Consider the following 23,425-nt stretch of genomic DNA (forward strand, 5'->3'; position numbering starts at 1 on the left):
CCTTGCACAACACTTCACTGTTGCCCTGTGTACTGGATATCGATTGCCACTCTCAGTATCTCCAACTCCAGCGGCTTGAAAATGACTCAGCCCCTCCAGTAAGGAATGATTTTGGGCAAGTTTTCTGGCCTGTTCTATGCAGGAGATCTCAGGGACTGGCACCGGTTCACGGGCCGGTCATTGAGAAACAAACACTGGACTAGATGAGCACAATGGTCTCTTCTGGGCTTGGAATCCACGAATCGAAAATCATGTTTTTTAAGCAAATCTCACAAGAGCGTTTTGGTTCCGTTTCTTTGCCTTCAGGTGTCTGAGCCTGCGGGGGGCACTCGCCTCACAAGCTTCTCTGCAACCCTAAAAGCTCAAAACACACACACACATATATATATATATATATATATATATATATATATATATATATATATATATATATATATATATAAAGTAAGCTGAGATTCTCAGGATATAGACAAACCACCAACCATAGGGATAAAATCAGGAGGGCTGGCAAACACTGCACTCTCCCCTCCATAGGCCGCTGCATTTCACTGGCCTTGTACGTATATCATTGGTAGACTGGCTGGGGATGGTTCCTATAGGCATGCAGAGTCACCCAGTCAGATTGCTATGGGGTTGTACGTTAGGCCAGGTTGCTTGCAACACGAGACAACGCACAGCATTCCCCACCAGCAGACGTCAGGCTCTGAAGAAAGGAAACATGAAACACGGCATCACCTGGGGCAGGGCTGCTCAGGTGACCCGAATGGTTCCCGCAGAAGGTAGGCGTTTAGTGTAAGGGCTTGGCTACATGGGGACGCTCAGGGAAGTGACAAGGCAAATCAGCTGAAGGGGTGAAGTCAATGCCCATAAGTTAAAGCACGTTATTCTCCCCTGCATGGATGCTCTCACTCAGAAGTAAACTGACCTCAGTTCACTGTAACTCAATCCTCAAAGACAACCCTGGGAAAGCGAACAGGTACAGGGCTGTCTGTCCCGTCTCACCCAGTTGACAGACTAAACAACCGCTCCAGGGTGGGAGCCAACCCTTCCCTCTTGATGGGGAATTGTCACTAGTCAACATTAAAATGTTAAGGCTGCTAAGTATCCCACAGCCAGTTGTTTGAGCAGAGCCATCGGGATGGCGGGTGGAGCACCCTCCCTGGCTGTAGCTAACAACTGGAAATCTAGTTTTATCTGTTCTTTCTCAATAAGTCTCCAAGAAACCCACCGGGGGCTCACACACGGCTTAGTTTGTGTCAGCTGAGTGCATTAGACACCCCAGGGGCTCCTTGCATCCCTCCATACACTGGATGCCACCTCCCATTCCCATCTATTTCAAGGACACCCCACAACTGCCCCCTGCCAGGGGCTCTGTTCCTCCCATTCCTTGTGTACGAGGGTCCGGCATTCTCTCTGCCATGCCAGGGGTTCTGCGTTCAAGGGCTTGTCTACATGGGGATACTCAGGAAAGTTAAAGGTGAATCAGTAGAAGGTGTGAAGCAACTGATTATCTCCCAGTACAGCCATGCCACCCCCACACAGTCTGATGGTTAACACAGCAAGGGCCATTAGAGATAGAGAAGGAATATCTAGACAGGTGTTCATACAAGGTCTGATGGAGAACAAAAGCAAACCCTTGCCAGTCACCATGACGACAAGCTGAAGATGAGCAGCTGAAGATCAGAGGCCACTATAATGGGCTCTAATTGGGCCCCCTGGTTAGCAGTCTCCATGGAGAGGCTAAAGAACAAAGACCATAGAGATTGGGCTCCCCCATTCCTAGAGGCAGTTGCACCAAGTCAGAATTCATGCATGCTGCACTGCCGTGCCTTGTGCTGCAGATACAGGGCCCGATCCTGTTCGCACTGCTGCCCCTTTGCCTTCAATGGGTGTGAGTTCCCGTCCGTAGAAAGAGGCAGAGAAACAAGGGAATCTTCGCTCTGCCCCTGCGGGCACAGAGAGGGATCCCGTTCCTAGCAGCACTCTCCGCCGAGGTGCCAGCACTAAAACCGTACAAGGGAAAACCTCACGCTCAGGAAGTGAAGGTCTGTCAGCCCCACTGAGAGGGAACGAACAGGGAACAGTGCCTGGATCAGGAGAGAGAGCGAGCCAGTCTCCTGAACAAACGGGGAGAAACAAGCCTGTTCTTGTTGAGCGCGCAGACGTTGGGCTGCACGTGTCACACGTCAGCTCGCATACATTCAGCGGCCGATGAATATTAATATCTTAGGTTACGACCGGAAAAAAAAAACCAACAACAAAAAACAGAGGGTGGCCGTGCACAACGGCTCGGTTAATGAATGCAAATGATCCTGACCCAAAGGGAGGGCTGTTCTCTTGAACAAAAAGCATGTTTTGGAGGGTGTGAATGGAAACACCCTGAGCTGTGAACAGGGCCCAGAGGGTCAGTCCCCCAGAAAAAGGCTCCGGGGTTGCCCTTCAAACAGACGGGCCTGGGAGAACTGGCTTCCATTGGCTCTGCAATCCTGGCTACCTTGCCAGCTGGGAGCTCTGAAACGCTCTGCACAGGATGCCTCTTTGCAAGAACCAGGGTGTCGGGGGACTCCCGGGTGGCTGCTGGGTAGAAGGTCACATTCCCTCCAGCTGACGTACCCAACATTCAACTTTTGTGCTTCCTCAAGTAACCTGTCATGTGGAGCGATGCTACGGCTGGGCCATACACAGGTTTGAGTCTGCTAATGGACCGAGATCTTTAGCTCACGGAGTACAGGCCAGGGATCTTAGAGCCAGAATTCCGGCCTCCCGCAGCATCTCTCCACTCATACGTTGCCTTTGAATCAGCACCACTCCACAGCACTACTGGAGAAGACCATTGCTGGGTTTCACTCCCAGTGGGAAGCAGAAGGAAAAGGGTTAACAAAAGAGCCCGCCAGGATGCACAATATACTACAGTGGTGTCTTCTCCTTGGCAGTACAGCTCCCTGTCCATCTCGGCTTCCTGGTTCCAACTCACCAGTGAGAGTCTTATACTAGCCCTAAAAAACTTGCATCAGATTTGTGGCTGACAAGAGGCCAAAACCCAAGGCCACTTCTGCACCCAGTGAAAGCACTGAAATTTCAGTATCCAGTCAGCTGCAAGGAGTGGGAGGAGCAGGAAGAAACGCAGAGAGGGGGCAATCTGAATCCTCATCAGCCTGACTTGGTTGGGTTCCCCCCCCACCACTGTGCACTGGTGTGGACAACTTCACAAGGGGCAGGGTTAATCTGGCCCTGACACGGTGTCTATGGCTGCACCATTGCTATTAGCTAGTGGTGTTTTAAGGACATATCCCTGTGACGTTATTGATATAATCTGGGACCATATAGATCATTGTTGCAACCAAGGTCCTGTAGTGGCATGCAAATCTTGTATAAAGGGGGTCAAATGGGGTGTCTAAGACAAGGTTATGGTTTACTGGTTATGATTATGCTGTCTATATGTGTGTATCACTTTTGTAGTTGAAGTTATGAATATTGGCTCTATACTGTCTGTATTTCAAACTTATGCTATGCTGCTGGGTGACATCCCAGACAAACTGGTGTTAGCTCTGCCTAGCCTGCTTGATGGCCCATTAAGGACCATCAGCTATACAATGGACCCATTGAGAGAAGGCAGATACGCCTTGTAACTCAGCAAAGTATGCAGGGACTGGCCCATGTGACTCCAGACTCCATTTTGTTGTAATTTTCCACAGTAAGAACAAAGAGGTATTCTTACACCTGGAAAAGACTATATAAGGCTGATGCCTCATCTCCATCTTGTCTTCAATCCTGCTTCATACCTCTGGAGGAACTTTGCTACAAGCTGAAGCTTTGAACAAAGGACTGAGGACCCATCCCAGCGGGGGATGTATTCCAGAGACTTGATTTGAACCTGCAGTTTATTCCATCGCTGCTGCAAGCCTGAACCAAGAACTTTGCCATTACTGTATGTAATTGATTCCATTTAACCAATTCTAACTCTCATCTCTATCTTTTTCCTTTTATGAATAAACCTTTAGATTTTAGATTCTAAAGGATTGGCAACAGCGTGATTTGTGGGTAAGATCTGATTTGTATATTGACCTGGGTCTGGGGCTTGGTCCTTTGGGATCAGGAGAACCTTTTTCTTTTACTGGGGTATTGGTTTTCATAACCATTTGTCCCCATAACGAGTGGTACTGGTGGTAATACTGGGAAACTGGAGTGTCTAAGGAGATTGCTTGTGAGACTTGCAGTTAGCCAGTGGGGTGAGACTGAAGTCCTCTTAGTCTGGCTGGTTTGGTTTGCCTTAGAGGTGGAAAAAAACCCAGCCTTGGGCTGTAACTGCCCTATTTGAGCAATTTGTCCTGAGTTGGCACTCTCAGTTGGGTTCCGCCAGAACCGCATTGTCACAATCCCCCCCGCTAGTGCGGGGAAAATGAGCTCCCCTCCCGGCCCGCACACACACACACACACACCGCAGGGATTTTACCCCTCAGGAATTGCTCACTGTCACTGAAGAAGCCAGGCGAATATCACCAGGGCGAAGCAGGCATGGAGAATGCCCTCAGCACGGCGCTCCCCTGCTGGGGCAGCTGGCCAGCGTCTCACGCCACTCGAGAATTGGGATGACATGCAGGGCTGGTCCCCTGGGGGCAGCCAGCTCCTCAGTGACGCGCCAGCTCCGAAGGCTGGGAGGCGATCCAGCTGCATTTCAAGAGAGGAGCCCGGAAGCGGGAGAAGTCTAGCATGTGGCTGGTAGGCTGAGCTTCAAGGTGCAGCAGGGGCCAGACATGCAGAGTCGCTCCCGTCCCCTCCCCAGCAGCTCCCCGAACACAGGCTGAGGAGCAGGAACAAGAGGAAGAGAAGGGTGGACGCAGGCACTGGGGGAAAGGGGCTCTCTCAGTGCTGAGTTTGGGAAGGTGATGGGTCTGTATTTTGTAGCAGTTTGCAGACTATTACCTAGTAGTGACAGCCAAATCTAGCTAAAGGTACTTATATGCCACCCCTCCCCATCGCGGTCGTATTAAAGCACCTCAATCTTTATTGTATTCATCCTCACACCACCCCTGGGAGGCTATTACCCTCATTGTACAGATGGGAAACTGAGGCACAGAGCAGCTAAATGGCTTGCCCAAGGTCACCCAGGAAGCCTGTGCCAGAGCAAGGACTTGAATTTGGGTCTCCCAAGTGCTAGGCTAGTGGCCTGACCATTGGGCAGAGATACAGACTACACCATCTCCCACCTGTCTCTGCAGCAGGGTCCTATGGAGAGTCCGACTTTTGTTTCCCTTCCCCCCCTACCCCACAAGGCTGTGCAACAGTTCCTGAAGGGGACCGCAGTCAGCCAGATCTAGGGAAGTACAGAGGGGACCTGTAGATCCTTCCCATTCCCGAGTCATGGGGTGGGAGGATGGGGGTGGGAGGGCCGAAGAAGCGGCAAGAGATCACGTGGCCTGTTCCCAACCCCCGTCCCCCAGCAATGAGACCTTTTCTGCTCACGCACGTAACGAGCTTGTCCTCCCCCCGTTTCACCACCTCGGTGTGACACTGCACCTGGTTTTCAAGCCAGGCTTTGGGCTGCGCTGCTTGCAACAGGACAGGTCTAATGAGTCTCCATAGAGGCCCAGATCTTGCCTTCTAGCCAGTGTCCTCGTGGCACTCAGCACTGCAGAATGGGAGCGCACACCCGTACATGGCACATGAGCAGGGAACACGACGCCATTGTGCTCTGGTGCACACGGAGATTATGCGTGGGCACCAGCAAGGTCAAGCACTAGGCGCACCCTCCTCACCGAGATGCAGAGTCTCATGCTTCTTCTGCAGCTGCTTCCTTGCTTGTAAGTGCATGGAGTAGCAAAAGGAGAGGACAGTTTGGGCAGAGAAGGGACGTGTCCAAGGAGGCATGGGCTCAGGCAAGCTCATTAGGTGCTTAGTTCTGGCCTCCCTCTTTTGGTCACCTGCCTAGGAAACTTCATTATGAGGGTGTGAGAGTGTGCCAGGCTCAGGTGCAGAGCTATTCTGTGGACTCACCCTAGCAACCAGACCAAGTGGGTCTCATTAGCTCCAACTCAGGAGGATAAAAGGCAGACTCACGAGGGAGGATTTCTCCCCAGAGGAACGCCGCTCCTTAAGACATCCCAGGAGGAAGCATAAAGTTGATGGCCTCGATCCTGCAATTGGATGCATGTCAGCAGACCTTGTACCCACAGAGACGGACTTGGGTCCTGATTCTGCCATCGGGTAAGCACAGCCCTGCCTTAAAGGGTTAATTAAATTAAGAACAGGAAAGTGGCATGTCTGGGCAAAAACCAATGTGTCTACATGAGCTGCAGCAGGATCAGGGTAGGGAACTCACCTATGTCCACAGGGCTCCACAGATTGGGATTAAACGTATATGTAAACATAAAGCTATTTGGTGCAGGGACCACGTTCTTCTTGTATTTGTGCAGCCCCTGTTATTGACTGGGGCACTGCTAGAAAATAGTAATGAAGACTTGTTTTTTTTCCCCTGTTTAAACATTTTTTATATGTTGAATGCAGTTAAATGCTTTCCCCATTTCCTCTTTTAAAAAGATGCTAATCATTAGCCCTGTCCTAAGGACTTTGGGGGCATTTGTACTGTTCTAGGGAAAACTCAATTCAAAATCCTCAATTTTTGGCATGTGCGTGTGTGTGAATTGCACACAAATGCCCCCCCTCCCTTTTTTTTTTTTTTGAGGACACAGATAGGGTTAGAAGTTGTCCTCTGTGTCACACTGGGGCAGAACACAAACAGAGGACACAGTCCCCAGGAACAATCAATCATGAGCCATACATCGCCCCACTGACAGCATAACAATAGGCTCTGTTGTTCTTTTGCACAACATTGCCAGAAATACAGCATGTGCAAATACATCAATAAAACAAACTGGATCCCCGGTGTGCCTGCAAATTCGCACCCCTCTCGCCTTCCTTTTGAAGAGCAGCATTGCCAAGCGGTTGCATCAAATTAACACAGGTCCAAGCGAGGGTGCCACCTGTGCAGTATTGCAAGTGTCCCTCATTTTGTGCCCAACGTCCAACAGCCTAGATCCAAGGAGCTACTAAGGAACACGAGAGCAGATGAGATGTTTGCAAGCAATAATAAATTCTAAGGCCCCTCCTCTTGGTATTCCAGGGCCCCAAAGGACCAGACTCTGATATAAAGGGATGGTTTTGAACCGTCACCAAGACACGATGAGATTCTGCCCCTTAAAAATAAGCATGATCCCATACTTTTCACACACTTATCCTTCAGATCCCTGGAATGCTGGTAGGCACCCTAGTGTATACAGCAGCTCAAATTCTCACCGCCCTGTTATGGAGGCAAAACACACGAATAGTGGCCACAAAAGTCCATGTGCCGGTATTCTGGCAGAGCTAGAGCGCGGCACAAGGGGCCTATCGGAAAAGGACATTTCCTGTGGAATTGCAACCCCCCATCCCCATTTCCTAGGAGCTTGTTGCACGGCTAACCTCCCAGCGAAGCAAATCCGGCGCTGTAACAGCCCATTGATTTCTTCAGCTCAGCACAGCTAGAAGCCAGACGACACAGCAGAGAGCAGCAGGAGGGAAGATCAAGTGTGCTTGGGAAGGTGGCACTCAAAAGGAAACACCAGTTCTGCCCTGCAGATGCCACGGATTAGCACAGTTCCTTACTGACAGACGTAAATATGTCGGGACAGGAAGAGTCAACGTTGACTCCCGGAGGAAGGGGAGCTCAGCATCCCCATCTCACGATTTCCCTCCTCACCCGCAGGGAGGGAGAACAGAAGGAGAAAGCACACAGCTCCCGCTCCCCGAGCCAGCCAGCAACAGAAGCCAAAAGACTGAAGTACATGTTGCGTCTGTCATGGCCTCCTGCTGCCAAACAGCAGATCCCAGCACATAGACACGTCCTCTGCAGCAAGACCCAGCGAGCTCCCACCACGTGCATAAGCCTCTACTACAACCTGGCCTAAAACATCATTGAAAAATGCCTCTTCTCTTGTGTACCTTTCCCCAAAGCGCATCCGCCATCAGCAGGCCACCAGGACCCAATCCACAGAGTATCTATAATTCTCCTTGACCGAGCTGCTTCTTTCTGCTCCCAAGATATCACACACACACACACACACACACACACACACACACACACACACAAACACAGCGCCTGCTGATCAGCAGCATTAATCAGCTCTTAGACTTGCCTAGAGCCAACGTGGGGTGCAACAGATAGTGCGTCTCGCTTGTGCGAGTCGGCTCTAGCTCCCAGCTCTCCCGATAAGATTTTATGAATTAGACATAACGACGTGCATTGAATCCTCCTGTCTAGACATCGGCAAGGCAGTGACAGGCTGCCAGGGAGTATGTGTAGCTTTGGGGGTGGAACGCACACAATCGCCAGCTCTGTAGCATGCAGAGATTGTGGGGGCTGCAGGTGGGGCCTAGGGATTGGCACACTGGCTGTTTGGCCCAGGTCAGTATTCTTGTTTTAACCACCTTCATCGGGGCTTCGGGAGTCTGCTCTGGTGGGTGGGGAGGTTTGGTGCCTTTTTTTATTTAAAGCGTTTCCTCCCATGTGCCTGCATTTTTTAAAAGAAGTGCTAATTTAGGGCTGGACCAGGCCCTAGGGCACCCCCTTAAGGGGGATGGTGGGAGTGCCAGACAAGAGCTTTAGCAGCATCTGCACCTGGGCTATGGAACTCTTGCTCCTGCGAGAGATAAGGGGCTACAGGCCTCACCGTGTTATGAACTAAATGCAAAAGCCGAGTCTTTGGCTTGATTTCCCCACCCCTCCCCAGTACGTTCTTCACACAAACTCCTCCAAATCCAGTTCTTTCACCTCCAGAGAGGCAGTGTAAATACACTGGGGAGGCGCTCAGCTCCTGCGGCAAGGGGAGTCAGATGTACCCAACAGACGGGGTGCCTCCAGGCCTGGATCTTCCCAACCCTGTGCAGAAGTGAGGTGGGAGGAGGAGATCCTTCCTCTGCTCTAGCCCTAAGCAAGCTAAGGACTGAGATCCAGTAACCAGTTACCATGGCCACTCCTTATTAGAGCGGGGACGAAGACCTCACAGGAGGCAACATGATCCCATGTACCCATCTCAGGGAAGTATCAATTCCACGGAGGAAGACATCACTCTCCTCCCCCAGGTGTGGTGCTGCCAGCTGTTCTGCTCCACAGGCCACTTACTCCTCAGCAGTATTCCAATATCTCAAGGAGAGGATATGTCCATTGAGGATGGGTAGGAAAACCTTGTGTGTACGTTGTCACTACAAACGAAAGCCACAATGCTGTGGTCTCAAGCACTGGACTAGAAGGCAAAAGACTTGGCTTTTATTCCTGGCTCGGCCACTGGCCTGCTGGGTGACCTTGGCTGGGCAAGTCACTGTACCACTCTGTGCCTCAGTTTCCCCATCTGTAAAATGGGGATAATGATACTGCTCTCTTTTGTGAAGTGCTGGGTATTATTATTACAACCATGTCCACATGGAATCCTGAGGCTCATACAGGAATCCGCCTGCATGGATGCGGTTGCAAGGTTAGGGCTAATCCTGTAACAGTGGACTCTTGGGGCCAGATTTTCCGAAGGGCTCAGCCAACAGGGAGCCCATTGGGTGCTGAGGTCTTTTGAAGACCTGGCTCATCATGTTCAACATCAAACCAACCCATTAAAGGCCCAGACACTAAACTAAGCCTTTTCTCTCTACCTCTTTATGAAATGTCAATGTACAGTACCGAACACACAGGCTGTCAAATAACAGGACATGCTGATGAATGTACAAAAACAGAGGGTCAAGTTCTGCTTTCCCCGGCACTGGAAGGGCTAGAGTGGGAGCACTTTTACCCCACCCTGTGCACTTGCCTGGAGGCAGCAGGAGTCCATCAATTGGAAGGCCCAGGGGAGCACTAGGGTAGGCAGAGGGCCTGCTCGGCTGCTTTCAGTGGTCCTGTCTTTCCTTCACTTCTGTCCAAGTGATGCAGTGTGGTGCTGGCTCTAGGATTATGCTGTCCTTGCATAATAACATTAAGGACAGTAGCCTCACTACAGCCAAACTGAGACTCATGCACAGTCCTCACCTGCCTCTGCTGGGACTCTCTTTCATACGAGCCAGAGGAAGTTTTACCTTTAGTTGAAAATATTCGTTTTTTGTATTACAGCCGCCCCAGATGCCCCATCGCCCCGGGTGCTGTACAAACACAGGCAGTCCCAACCCCAAACGAAACAGACAAGACAAATGACAGGTGGGAGGAGAAAGAGGGCCAGGGAACTGAAGGGACTCACCCAAGGTCACACGGCAGCTCAGCAAGGAATAGAACCCAGATCTTCCGACTCCCAGCTTCACTCCCAGCTCCCCAAGGTGGAGGACAAAATTAAGTGGGGACAATGGACAGCCATGGGTTCCTTCGGAGCGTCACAGTCTGGGATACCAAGCTAGGCCTTTAAAAAGAGAGAGATGCTAGAATGGTCTTTACCCGAGCTGTTGTGATGACAAAAAGATATATTATTTACGCAGGAGGCTGTGTGACAGAGCTACCTATCCCAGAAATCCTTTGCAGGTCACGGATCACTCACCAGCCAGGATATAAGGAGTTTTTACACTTTCCTGGGCATGGTAGAAATATTCATGAACCATTTTCAGCAAGACAAAAAAATCCCCAAAGCTGCTCCACCAGTTCAGAGCCTCAGCACCCTCCTCCACGGAATTACGCCCCCTTTGAACGAATGTAGCAATGGGTGTTTGTAGTAAGGGCTGGTGCAGAGAGGAGCCCTTGCAGCCCCCCCAGCAGCCAAAAGTGATGCAGAGCATGATGGGCCATTAGTATTCCTGTGCTCTCAAAGTAATACCAGCTCCAGTAGGACCCATGGACTACAAACATAGATCCCTGAACAGAGGGTGCAGGCACCACTTCTGTCCACTCCAACTGACTTCCCCGGCCAGTTCCTGACCAGGAGTAAGTCATACCCACTTTGCTGTCACCTGGCTTCATGGTTTGGTCAGAAATCGCGACAGGAATATCATCTTAGAATCTGCTTTCAGTGACAGAGACAGAGCCTGGTGTCACCAATACTTGGACAAAGCAGCCCAAAAGTATTTCACAGCCTCTCCATCTTACTTCATATGCATGAAGGAGGGCAATTCATGGGCGCCTACATGCAAGAACCTTTAGAGAGGAGCAGCAATTGTCCCATCACTCCCTTCCAGGACATCACAAACCCATTCTGCCCACCCTTACTAGACTACACAGGTGAGTCAACACCTTGCAGACATCAAGGGTGGAAGTGGTGGATAGATCATATCAAATCAACGTGGACGTTTTTGCTGTGTCCATGGCTAGAAGGGAATGTCACCCACCAATATTCATTGTCTCCATTCCATAGCCAGATGGGCAGAGATCACGGGCAACCCACAAAATCCAAGCAGAGCAATTCAGCCACAACTGTGTCTTTCCCTGGCAGCAATGATTGATGCCCAGAGATGGTTTCTTGGGGAAGGATCTATCCGCCACTCAAGGGCAGCTGGCAGATTATTTCTCATCGGAGAGGCATGAATGATCAAAGTGGGCCCAGAGTTTCTGCACTGGCCTTAACCTGCCAGAAAGGACACAGGTCTATTTTGCAAGTGGCTGACCGCCATACCGTCTATCAACCCCACACCTTGGTGAGCAAGGCCATCCAGCAGCTATTCTACATTTCTTCCCTCCAGTGCCCCCAAGAACAGCCTGGGTTTCACCGACCTTATCTGAAAGCCGACAGCTCCTCGGAGCGGGGATGCTGTACTCGGTTACCGAGCTGAGGCAGTCTGGATGAATCAGACTGCCCGTTACTTGGGACTGGTTCCGCCAGTCTAGATGTCACAGCGGCTACAGTGGCAGCGGGAGATTCTCTCCTCCACTTCAAAGGCAGCCACAGCAGGGGAATAGGAAAATCCTCTTTGGTGCAACTGATCGGGCTTGGAGGGTCTCCCCCCAGCAGTACTCCTACCTTTGCTGTTTCAACTGCTTGGCACAGTGGGGAATATCAAGACTAACATGATCGCAGTTTTCATCTCTCACATTGTAGAGTTAATAGGAATGGAATTGTAAGAACACCTAGAAAGTTGAAAACTTCCCCTCTGCGCCCCCAAATCTCATGAGGCTTCAGCTCAGAGTATTTTTTTAATGAGTTATATAAAAATGATGAAAAACAAGTCCTATTTAGGACTGAGATGCTTAACTATAGCAGCACAGAGAAAGGCACTGCGATACTGACAGACAGCAATCCGAGCCTGCTAAAGCAGACCAGCTATTTCAAACCCAGGACTTTTTAAAATAACTTGCCTGGATCAGCTATACACAGGGGAATAAAATGGATTTTAAACCCCAACATGTAAGTGTTAGGGTCCTGTTGGTAGTAAGTAAGAGACACAAAGGCAGGTTTAATCAGAACTTAAATTTCAATGTGTCCTTACAACATTTCACTGGATGAATGGCATCATGTTACCTTAGGGCACTCCATATGTAATCCCAACCCTCTATCAACTTGCAAACAAATTCACTAGCTTTATGGTGTGGAAGTTACATATTTTTGCCATATCAGTCCTAGTGTAAAAAACGATCCTTTAAGAGGGACATCACACACATAGCAAATTCACTAGAGACTCTCCCGCTAGCCAGGAGAAAGTGCCTGGTTCATCAGAAGCTATATATGGCCCTAATTTCTGCAGTGCTATGGGAAGGAGCGCTTCCCACTTACACAATTCAGCAAAAAAAAAAAAAAAAAAAAAAAAAAAACCCAAATCCCACTTGGCACACAGCTCATTTTTGCAACCAGAATTGATGACAGTAGTAAGACAGGGCACAACTTCTCAAGGAGAAATTGTGACTGCATGCCCCCTTTAAAAAAAAATGTTCTTCTTACTAACAGAATATGAGGGGCAGAAATGCATGGTAGGGGAAGGGGACGCTTTGGATTATTTTTTCTTTACATTCCCCTTTCCCACCTTCATAGACTCTCCTTGCTCGGTCATACTTACAGATATAGGTGCAGGGAGATGGCTCATAACTAATCTCTAGCGCCCGGGTCTCCTAGGAAGATGCTGTGTGTGTGTGTGTGTGTTGTCCCCCGCTGCTAATTCTTCAGGACCACCCAGCAGCCCCTCTCTCGCTCCAAGCTGTGCCACGGGAGGGAGCAGGTTTAAGATGGTCCGAGGGCCTCCAGCTCCCGATTCCTTTGTCCTGAGCCCCCCAAATTCTACAGGGCTGAAATTGACGCAAATGTAAACCAACCAGGTGCAGGCAAGACTTTTAAGGCCGCTCCGCCTACTTCCCCAATCTTCCCCAGCAGAGAGTTGGGCACGACGCGTTTGCCCTCTCTTTTCAAACCACAGTCACAGCAAAGGGCGTTGTGTACTGCCGGGGGGGAGCGGTGAGCCTGCCCTTACCCATCCCAGGTGTGCAGGGGCAGCTTCACGGTGGGAAAGAGGCTTGGGGGAGTTCCTCCTTAAAAAGCCGGTCTCCTGGAGGGTGCAGTACTGCAGCCTTTTAGCCACTGTAGTCGGGGGGGCAGAGGAATTTTAAACTGCCCTGGACCCTCCCCACGGCTCGCCCGCTCCCCCCCCCCCCCGAAAGGCTTTTGCAAACATGCAATAGATGTCATATACACAGGACTTCAAACCCGGCAAGTCCCGATTTGAATCCCGCCAGGTCTGGAAGCTGCCGCGCTCCACAAGGAAGTCACCTGAAATAACCCCGCCGAGCCGAGCCGTGCGTTCGCTAACATGCAGACTGGCAAGACATCAGGGTCTGTCCGGCCGCCTCGCCCACCAGAGCTCAGCCTTGCAGGCTGGTCTGACGCCTATCCCACCACCGCAGCTGCTCCAGCAACAGACAAACAACGGTCTGCAAAAGGGATGGATGGCCCGGCTATGTTGCAAGGCAAGCTCCTGGGGGGCTGGGAGGGAGGGGAATCATAGCGGACGGGGGTGCATTGCACTATACCGCATCACCCTGCAAACGGAGTTAATCGCAGGACACCGGCTGCATGCATGATGGAGACAGGAGACTGCAACAAGGATGTGTGGCTCTGCAGTGAGTCCACCTTAAATCTCCCTCCCCATTGCTCAGTCCCCAATGTCTCGCGCCCCTTGCGTGCAAAAAATAATAAAGACCCTTTCCCAGAGCACACTCACCCAAGTGAAACTTGTGGGGGGCTAGGCGCTAGCGCTGGCTTGTTCAGACAGGACGGAATCCCAGTGGCTTAGCTAAGCCATAGTTGCACTCAGTTCACGGGTTCAAATCCCCCCTTCGCCCTCCCCTTTGCCTATGTCACAAAGGGGCTTCCTTTTCTCCCCAGTGCACCTTTCTAAGCTGTGTCTGGAGCAATAACAGCTCTTTCCGTGTAAAGTCGCCGCCTGCTCCTGAATTGCAACCCTATATAGTAGGGCTGTATGGTCTGACTCTAGCTAGACCTTCCCTTTCATTGCTGTGTTGGAGGCGTCGGTCAGCGTTACTACGAATCCTAATAGAAAAGTGGCACGTTCTTTAAAAAAAATCCTCTAAAATAATTAATATCAGGGCTGGCAAACTGGGAACAGGTTGGATGAGGGAGATTCTTTTAACAAAGGGGTGAGATTTGAAAGTGTCCCATTGCAACAGACACATCACAACCCCCTTCACAATGTAGGAAGTACTTAAAAACAAACAAACAAAAAGCAACCTGTAAAATTGATCCAACATCACTGGAACCTTCCTCCACAGGAATGCAATTTGTCTGTAAGGCCCCGAAGAGGATAGACTACTGTGGAGCCCCATTGAATCCAACAAAAACAACAAGGAGTCTGGTGGCACCTTAAAGACTAACAGATTTATTTGGGCATAAGCTTTCGTGAGTAAAAATGCATCAGAAGAAGTGAGGTTTTTACTCACGAAAGCTTATGCCCAAATAAATCTGTTAGTCTCTAAGGTGCCACCAGACTCCTTGTTTTTGTAGATACAGACTAACACGGCTACCCCCTAATAATTGAATCCAACAGACTCACATGAATTGCGGCCTAAGGGATTCATATGAATAAGTTCTTGCAGTATTGCAATATTTATATGTGTGTCTGTAAATACAGAGAAAAATAGATGTTAGCATTATAAAATAGGTGTGAGAGAAATTTTAATACTCAAGAACATACATTAAATATTAAACTATATGTGTTGTAGAAAATGTGAGATAGATAGTATTTTGGTATTAAATTATAAATATTCCATCTTGTAACACGTTTGCTCTGAGCACTTTTAAAAAACTCACCTTCCTATCAAAACAAAACACTTCATTGCGCACTATTCGCCCCCTAGGTAGAGGGTAAGAGAGAAGGAACCACATGTGAGTGAAAGTTGCTCAGTGTGTAAGAACCTATGTAGAATAGAATAGAATAGATCTCTTTGCGCTGATATAGTGATGGATACCCAGAGATATCATAGAGAGTTTTCTATAAAGATCAAGTCAACATTTTCCAAAATAATTTGTTACTTGGGTGCCCAACTTGAGGCACTTTAAAGGGGCCTGATTTTCACAAAGTGCTGACCACCCGGCCCCTAGGAGGAGTTTCAGGCTGGGCACCTACATACCCTAAATCACTACTAGTCACTTATGCAAATCCGGCCTATCACCTGATATCTTTAAAAGCAATGTGCTTCAAGGTTTGGTGTTTGCTGTTTAATACTGAAATCCCGGTCTCTATATCAGTAGAAACAACAAGGAGTCTGGTGGCACCTTACCAGATTTATCTGGGCATAATAAATCTATTAGTCTTTAAGGTGCCACCGGACTCCTTGTTGTTTTTGTGGATACAGACTAACATGGCTCTCCCCCGCCCCCCCCCCCCCCCCGATACTTGATACTATAACAGAGCAGTAGAGAGACTCAGAGCTCAAAAAACAAGCATACCTCCAGTTTTAATCAGTGCTTGTTCTGTGGTGGAGAGGTCCATCAACGGCAATTAGCCAAGATGGTCAGGGAGGCAACCCCATGAACTGAGTGCAACCCTAAGTCTCTGAGAGCACGTCTACACTCAAAACACTGCACTGGTGAAGAAGAGCTTCTCCCATCAGCGTAGATACTCCATGAGAGACTTAACGGGAGAATCCCTCCCATGGACATAGCGCTGTCTACACTAGGGCCTAGCTCAGGGGTGTGGATTTTTCACACGCCGGAGCAACATAGTTCTACTGACTTAATTTCCTAGTATAGACCTGGCCTGGCTGGCGGCCAGAAACTGGGAGTGGATGACGGAGGATGGATCCCTGAAATAATTCCCTGTTCTGTTCATTCTCTCTAAAGCATCTGGCCCCGACCGCTGTCGGAAGACAGGACACTGGGCTAGATGGAGCACTGATCTGACCCAGTTTGGTCCTTCTGTTGTTCCTCTTGAGTGTAACAGAGAGAGAGAGAGCTCCCCACCCCCTCAATCACAATCTGCCGAGCCTGCAACCGCAGCCGTTGACATCCGCCCTACCGCGTGGCGATTCTGCACGCTCACCTTCGTGAACCAAGGAATCAATCCTCCCCCTTGGCCGCTGCATTGTGGGAGAGGCCGGGCGCCGGGCCGCACGTTGCAGCGCCATGGCGGCTGGAGGCAGGAGGTGAGTGCGGCGCGCGGGCGGGCCCGCTCGGCTCCCAGCTGGGGGCGCGGGGCTCAGGGGTCGCAGGCACGTGCGCCGGGGGCTGCAGCTTGCGCTGGCTGTGCTGTAAGGGGGGGGGGCTGAGAGCCAGCGCTGGGCATGAGCCGAGCGGTTGTTTAGGGCCCCGAGCAGCTGGGGAGGGGGGAGCCCTATTCATTATTAATATGTGTTGGGGGGGTCCAAAATATTCCTGCTTAGGCCCCCCCATGGGCTAGCACTGGATGGGCGGAGGGGGGGCCTTCTCTCTAGTTGCTCTAACCCTAAGGGAGTCTGCTCAATGCACCAGCCAGGGACTCCCCTCTGGGGGGGCCTTGGGGGAGGGGTGCCCCACAAGGGAGACACCCCCCCCCGGCTGCCCCCTTAGGCTGTGTAGGGCGGGCTGGGGGGAGGGATGTATGGGAACGGGCCTGTGTTGGGGGAAGGGAAGAGTGATTTTTGCATTTATAGTTCCTAGCCAGGCTTTGGGCCAGGGAAGGGGTGTCCAGAGCTGGGGGGCCGGATGAAGCCCCCTAAGGGCCTAACTGCAAAACTCGCCGTTGGATGGGGACCATCCCGTAAGTTTGTGGGTGCTCAGCTCGGGATCCAGCTGTATCAGCTATAAGATATTTGGGGTGAAAGGTGCAACGCGCATGGCAGGTTTTATCTGCTTCTGGGCCGGGGTCACTGAGAGCCTGGAGCTGGGGGCACCGCTTATGAATATTGCATACTGGCATCGTTTATTAGCAATAGTAATATCTATTGTGATAGGGCCCTGGGGCACCAGTCACAGATCAGGGCCATGACCTGTACAAACACAGCGGTCGGAAGTTTAAATTTCTATCCAATCGCCTCTCTTCAAACCGGAATTTCTAAAGGTGATGTCCCCTGAAAAGGGAGCAGCAATTAAAAAGATATTTATCCCTTCTCATCCCTAATGAGTATTTCTGTATGTTTTGCAAAACAGCATGTGGCATGGGCTGTAAAAGAGACTTGCGCAGTTAACTTTTGTTAAAGTGTGTTGTTATAAACTCATTATTAAGTCAACAGGCTGTTCATCCTATAATTCCTCTTCCTGGTTGAAATAAAACGTGGGGAGGCTTTAAATTAAATAGCTTTTGGCGAGCTACAAAACAGAAAGCAGGTGGTCTTTGGTGTTGTAAGAGCTTCCTGCACATTGTAAATGATTTCTGGGGTGTAAAGCACTGTTTTGTGTGTAACCTTGTACCTACTGGATCAGGTAAAGTCAGAAGTTCTTACTATACTGTCGTTTCAACAAAAGGTGGTTTATTGGGAATGTCTGCTCTGCTACTGATCAGAAACACACATCTCCTAGACTAAAGGGACCGTGCCTTTTCTTGGGTCAGATATTTTGCACCCCTTATGAATAGGCCAGGTGCAGCCTGTGGACCCACTTCATGAGTAAAATTTGGGATACTGAGCTATTACGTTAACTATTGAGATGGCTGTTTTTCTCTGGTAAATACTTCGGATTATGCTGAGTACATATTCTTTTTTGGTTGCGGGGTGGGGATGGGCAGGAGTGCTGTATGATATGAGCGTCAAATCAGCTTAATTTAAAACCCTGAATCCTCTCCTCTTCTCCCTTGCTTCTCTTCTCCCTCTGGAACTAGAAAACTGGCGGAGCTGAGTGTTGATGAATTTTTAACTTCCGGATTTGAGTCTGAAGTTGATGGTGACTCAGAAGAGGAGACATCAGAGCTTGTGGAAGAGCCTGCTAACGGGAAACCAAGCCAGAATGGGCAGGCAGGAGGAAAGAAGAAGCCGCCACTTAAAGTTAAAACTGCAGAAAAGTAAGTGTGGCTCCTTGTTGATTGGGGAAATGTGAACAGTCATTTAAGGTGTATTAGGAAAAACTTTTTCACTAGGAGGGTGGTGAAGCACTGGAATGGGTTACCTAGGGAGCTGGTGGAATCTCCTTCCTTAGAGGTTTTTAAGGTCAGGCTTGACAAAGCGCTGGCTGGGATGATTTAGTTGGGAATTGGTCCTACTTTGAGCAGGGGGTTGGACTAGATGACCTCCTGAGGTCCCTTCCAACCCTGGTATTCTCTGATTCTTCCACTCCACTGACCCACCTTAAAAAGTGTTTCAGTTCTAAGCACATCATCTTAAAAAAGCCTGAGATACTGGTGCCTTGTCCACAAAATGAAAACAATACCTGGCTCTTACATACCCCTCTTCATCAGTAGAATTCAAAGTGCTTTACAGAAGAGGCCAGTAACATTGTGGAGTGGACTACGTCCACCCTGATTGAATTGGCCCTGTCAACACTGGTTCTCCACTTGCGAAGTAACTCCCTTCTCTCCATGTGTCAGTATATAATGCCTGCATCTGTAACTTTCACTCTATGCATCTGAAGAAGTGAGGTTTTTACCCACGAAAGCTTATGCCCAAATAAATCTGTTAGTCTTTAAGGTGCCACCAGACTCCTTGTTGTTAATTTGCCCACCCTTACAATAGGGACAATGAGGCACAGAGAGGTGTGACTTGCCCAGGGTCACCCAGCAGACCAGTGGCAAAGCCGACAGCACTCAGCCCCAAAACCCTCTGCTCCAATCTACACAGAGCTTTGTTTAATCCATGCTGAAGCACCATTCTTTGCGTCCGTCTACACTACAACAGTAATAGAATCCAGGGGCTCAGTGACAACATCTTTGACCCCTGAACTGATTTTCCTAAATTGGTTGGTTCTAGCTATAAGTGTGGACAGTATCTAGCCATGTTTTAAGCATATCCTCTAATTGGGTACATGTCCCGGGATTGTAGCCTGGCTGAGGGATGCAGTAAAGTCCTGTTTATGCTACAAATCTGAACTGGATTAGGGAGCAACTGTTGTTGCTGGGCTTCCTGGCTTGGTACTATGTGTAGAATTAATGGGCCTTTAAACTTGGTTGGAAAATCTGGCGTGGACTTTTGGCTGTTCTCACTGGCCCCCTAGAACATTGCCTCTCCATTAGCAGAATGTCAGGGGTGTTGTGGAACTAGAACTAGCTAAGGTCTGATTGTCGTCGTCCTCACTTTTCACTGAAAAGTTGCTGGAATTTATTTGTTTAAGCAGTTTTTAAATGTCACATTTCACAATTGGTTTTCCCCACGACAACTTAAAAAAAATAATAATAAAGTTTTTACCTGGTGTGACGTTCCCCTCTGGTATTATCTGGACCGGTGATCTGCTAGGTCACTCCAATCCTTAACTCTGGGAGCCAGCCTTACCCTGCTCTGCTGTGAGAACCCCCACTCCTGGGCTGTTCACACGCAGCCTCTGGCATGTCAGCTGCTCCCAGCTACTTGCAAGCGAATGATACTAGCCAATATCTCCGGTCCCAGAAACAACCCTAGGAACTTCCATCTTGCAGTGTCCAGTTATGCCCGCTGGACGCTGCAAGCTTATGAGTTCGTCAATTTAACAAAGAAATTGATATGTACCAGGCTTGTTATCCCCAGGGGAGTCTGACACACTTCAAACCGAACGCACTGCTTCAGGTAGAACAAACAAACAGATTTATTAACTATAAAGATTAAGTGATTATAAGTCAAAGCACAAGAAGTCAGATTTGGTCAAATGAACTAAAAGCAAAGCACATTCTAAGCTGATCTTAGCACTTTCAATGTTCTTACAAACTTAGATGCTTCTCACCACAGGCTGGCTGGTTGCTCTTCGGCCAGGCTCTCCCCTTGGATCAGCGTGTAGTGTCTGTAGATGTAGGGGAGAGAGAGAGTTCACATGGCAAATGTCTCTCCCATTTATCATGTCCTTTCTTCCCTCTTGGCTTTGCGCCCCCCTCAGAGTCAGGTGAGTATTACCTCATCGCAGTTCCAAACTGACCAAAGGAACAGGGGTGATTCCCTGGAGAGCCTAACAACTTCTTTTGTTGCTGCCTAGGCCAGTGACCTTTGTTCCTGTGAGGCTGGGCTGGGTTTGTCCCATACCTGCCCTGATGAGGTGTGAACTGCCTCTCTGTTCTTGGAGAGTTTTTGCCTCCGCTTGCTTTAAGCCATGAGGATACATTTTCAGCTTCATAACTATATACATGAAATTATAACCTGTAACGTTACTGTAACAATTACTATAACATCACTATAACAATCACTCTTTGCATTAGATACCACAACATCATTTTTATAAAGATGAACCTGGGGGTTGTAGGATGCTCCCCCGAGGTACAGAGCATCACACCTGGGTTGTATTATAAGGTGATATGATCTTATGGCCCGTGTCTTTGCCAAGTTTCCAAAGTGATGTGTTCCCTTGCAGATTCCAAGGACCGCTTTTTTTGCTTCCCTGTGCAATTTGGAAGCACCTTCCTGAACAAAGGATGTCAGCAAAAGATGTGAATGACCACTTATTTTAACCAAATCCAATGGGTTTTCTCCCAAAGCAAGCAACGAAAGATTCCCAGAATCCTGTGCACTGTGGCCCTCATTCAGGAACGCCAACCTTATTTATGACAGCATTTAAGCATATACATTTTAGAGTCAGGGCTTTTATGAACAGCTTAGATTTGTTTGCTTGTACAACTCCTGACTTACTTTCCGCTCTGAATAAATAACCAGGTCTTAATTCTTCTGATCCCCCTCCATCAGGAAAGTGAAGAAAGGAAAGGCAACCGAGCACAAAGACCAACTCTCGCGGCTGAAGGAACGAGATCCTGAATTTTACAAGTTTTTGCAAGAAAACGACCGTTCCCTCCTGAACTTTGATGACTCAGACGGCTCTGATGAGGAGGAGAAGGGTCTGCACACGCTGCCTGAAACGCTGGAGGTACTGGTTCGCCTGGTGGATGGAGGAGTATCCTAGGCGTCTTTAAAATAGGTTACCTTCATGGCATAACTATTGCTTCCGAGTTTCAGTGCAAGGGCTGAATTTGCTTCTAGTGTGTGATGATACAGAGCAGGAGGGAAATGTCTCCTCAAAGGTCTGCAGGCAGTTAGGGCTGGTGGCTTGGAAACCAGTTGTGGATTTAAATAATAATAATACAATCTAGCATTTCCAGCAGCCAGTTTCACATTCCCTAGGCTTTATGCACTTTCCCACCCACACTCTGGAAGAATTTCCCATGTGCAGAGCACCCTTAAACTCCTCCAAATCGCTCCAGACAGCCTCCTTCTTCCTAGTATCTATTATTTTATTCCCATAGCTCTTAGGAGCCCTAGTTGTGGGCCAGGACCCCACCGTGCTAGGCGCTGTAAATTTCTGCACACACTCTGGTATTTGAGCTGCTGTCCTGTATGTCACGTGCCTGTGTAAGGCTGTGAGCTCTTTCTGGGGTTGACGACTGTTTGCCGTCGTAGAGGGCTTTGTTCTTACTGCCTCTGAGTCGTACGCGTTGCTAGTGACCGAGACAGGAGTAGAATCCAGTGCCTCCGAGGCCCGGGCTACACTTAACTTAGGGTGACGTAGCTACGGCGCTCGGGGGTGTGGATTTTTCACACCTAACGCCTGGTGTAGATGCATCTAGGTCCTGGGAGAGGCAGTGTTCCTACAGTGGCAGAAACACCCCTTCTGTCACTGCAGTCTGTGCCTATGCTACTGACTTACAATGTCACAGCTACAGTCGGCCCATAGTAGAGACGTGGCCTGACCTCCTGTCAGCCGCTCTAGCCACTTGGTTGGTTTTCCTTTCAAGGGGCTGTGGTGGGTGGGGGAAGCGGAGACTGATCTGCAAACCCAGTGTCACCCTGGGGGTGTCTCTGACCGTTGTAGGAAGCAAGTGACGAGGACGAAGAGGAGGAAACGGTCAAGCGGAAGAAAGCTGACTTTATCACCGTGACTTTGAAGATGGTGGAACAATGGAAACAGGCTGCAGAGGTGAGAAATGGGCCCGCCGGGCCGGGGGAGGGGGAGGAAGGGGGTTGGGCTGGCCTACGTCCGTGCATCAGCAAATACCGAGGGCTTGGGCCCAATTGAAAGGCCTCCCCCCAGCCTTGCCTTTTAAAAACATATTGACGCTCGGCACCAGGGAGATGGCCCAGGCACCTCCTGCCATGCACTGGGCCTGCCAGTAGGGGGGTGAAGTGGGTGAAATGTCTCTGCCTTGCTACCTCTTGGTCTGTGATTGGTTCCTGTCGCTGCTAGTTAAAAGCACAAACGGTATTCTCCTCAGGCCTGCTGTCCACACAGGCTTTGTACAGTACAGCGATGTCCTGTTTTATTGAAAAAGTTAAACTGGTACAGCCTCCCCGCAGATGCAGTTATACCAGTATCGCTTATGCCCCTTCCCTAGGGAATAGTTATACAAATCTGAGGCACCTTTATGCCAATATGGGGTGGGCAGGGAGGTTGTACTGCTTTAAGTGCATAGCCTAGTTAGTGCAGGGCAATTATTGTGTGTAGACGAGCCCTAAGTAACTGCCTGATTGTATTATTTGCTCCCTTCTATCACCCCACTGCATCATCTCCTGTTTGTCCCTGTAACGGGTTGTGCTCACCACCGTGGTGCTTCCTGCTGGTTGCTCTAGGAATTAGCTCTGCGCCCTCCTCTTGTGGTATCTCACTCTCTGTCGCTGCTTCTCTACCATCTCTGCTGTCTGTGGGGACCCGCGGCGTCCTCTTCAGGGCACGGCCCTCTGGCTGTGCCCCTAGCCCATTGTCTCCCCCCTTCCGGGGGAACCGGCAGTCCTTCGCCCAGCCTCTTGCCGCAGTGGCGAACTGCAGCCCCTAGTCCAGCCCCTCGCTCAGGGGCAAACTGCAGTCCTTTGGCTGGCCCTTCAGCCAGCCAGTGGGGCAAAATGGGGGGGCCCAGGCCCACTCGCTACTCTGGGCCCCAATCCAGGGACACTGTGGCTGGCAGCTGTTCACGGCCTCTCCTTCCC

The 23,425-nt window shown here is 49.7% G+C and overlaps 2 protein-coding genes across 5 annotated transcripts in view; one reads left to right on the forward strand and one right to left on the reverse strand.

Moving 5' to 3' along the window:
- The window catches only part of KLHL17 (kelch like family member 17), a 37,986-nt gene extending 23,647 nt beyond the window's left edge, over positions 1–14,339 (reverse strand). The window contains exons 1-3 of one of the 4 annotated variants that reach the window (XM_065574914.1): positions 14,137–14,339; positions 12,982–13,207; positions 10,251–10,406 (exon numbers count right to left, since the gene is read on the reverse strand). The gene's annotated coding sequence lies outside the window, so the exon portion shown is untranslated. The remainder of the gene's footprint in view (positions 1–10,250; positions 10,407–12,981; positions 13,208–14,136) is intronic. The other 3 variants (XM_008167265.4, XM_065574915.1, XM_065574916.1) reach the window with 3 other exon arrangements.
- A 2,081-nt stretch (positions 14,340–16,420) lies between these two features.
- NOC2L (NOC2 like nucleolar associated transcriptional repressor) overlaps positions 16,421–23,425 on the forward strand; it is an 82,830-nt gene continuing 75,825 nt past the window's right edge. Inside the window, exons 1-4 of the mRNA XM_008167264.4 lie at positions 16,421–16,576; positions 18,226–18,405; positions 21,197–21,374; positions 22,317–22,421. Coding sequence (XP_008165486.2) covers positions 16,557–16,576; positions 18,226–18,405; positions 21,197–21,374; positions 22,317–22,421 — 483 coding nt within the window. The 5' untranslated portion in view covers positions 16,421–16,556. The remainder of the gene's footprint in view (positions 16,577–18,225; positions 18,406–21,196; positions 21,375–22,316; positions 22,422–23,425) is intronic.

Source organism: Chrysemys picta, chromosome 21, assembly GCF_011386835.1.
Source record: "Chrysemys picta bellii isolate R12L10 chromosome 21, ASM1138683v2, whole genome shotgun sequence".
NCBI classification, from domain to species: domain Eukaryota; kingdom Metazoa; phylum Chordata; order Testudines; family Emydidae; genus Chrysemys; species Chrysemys picta.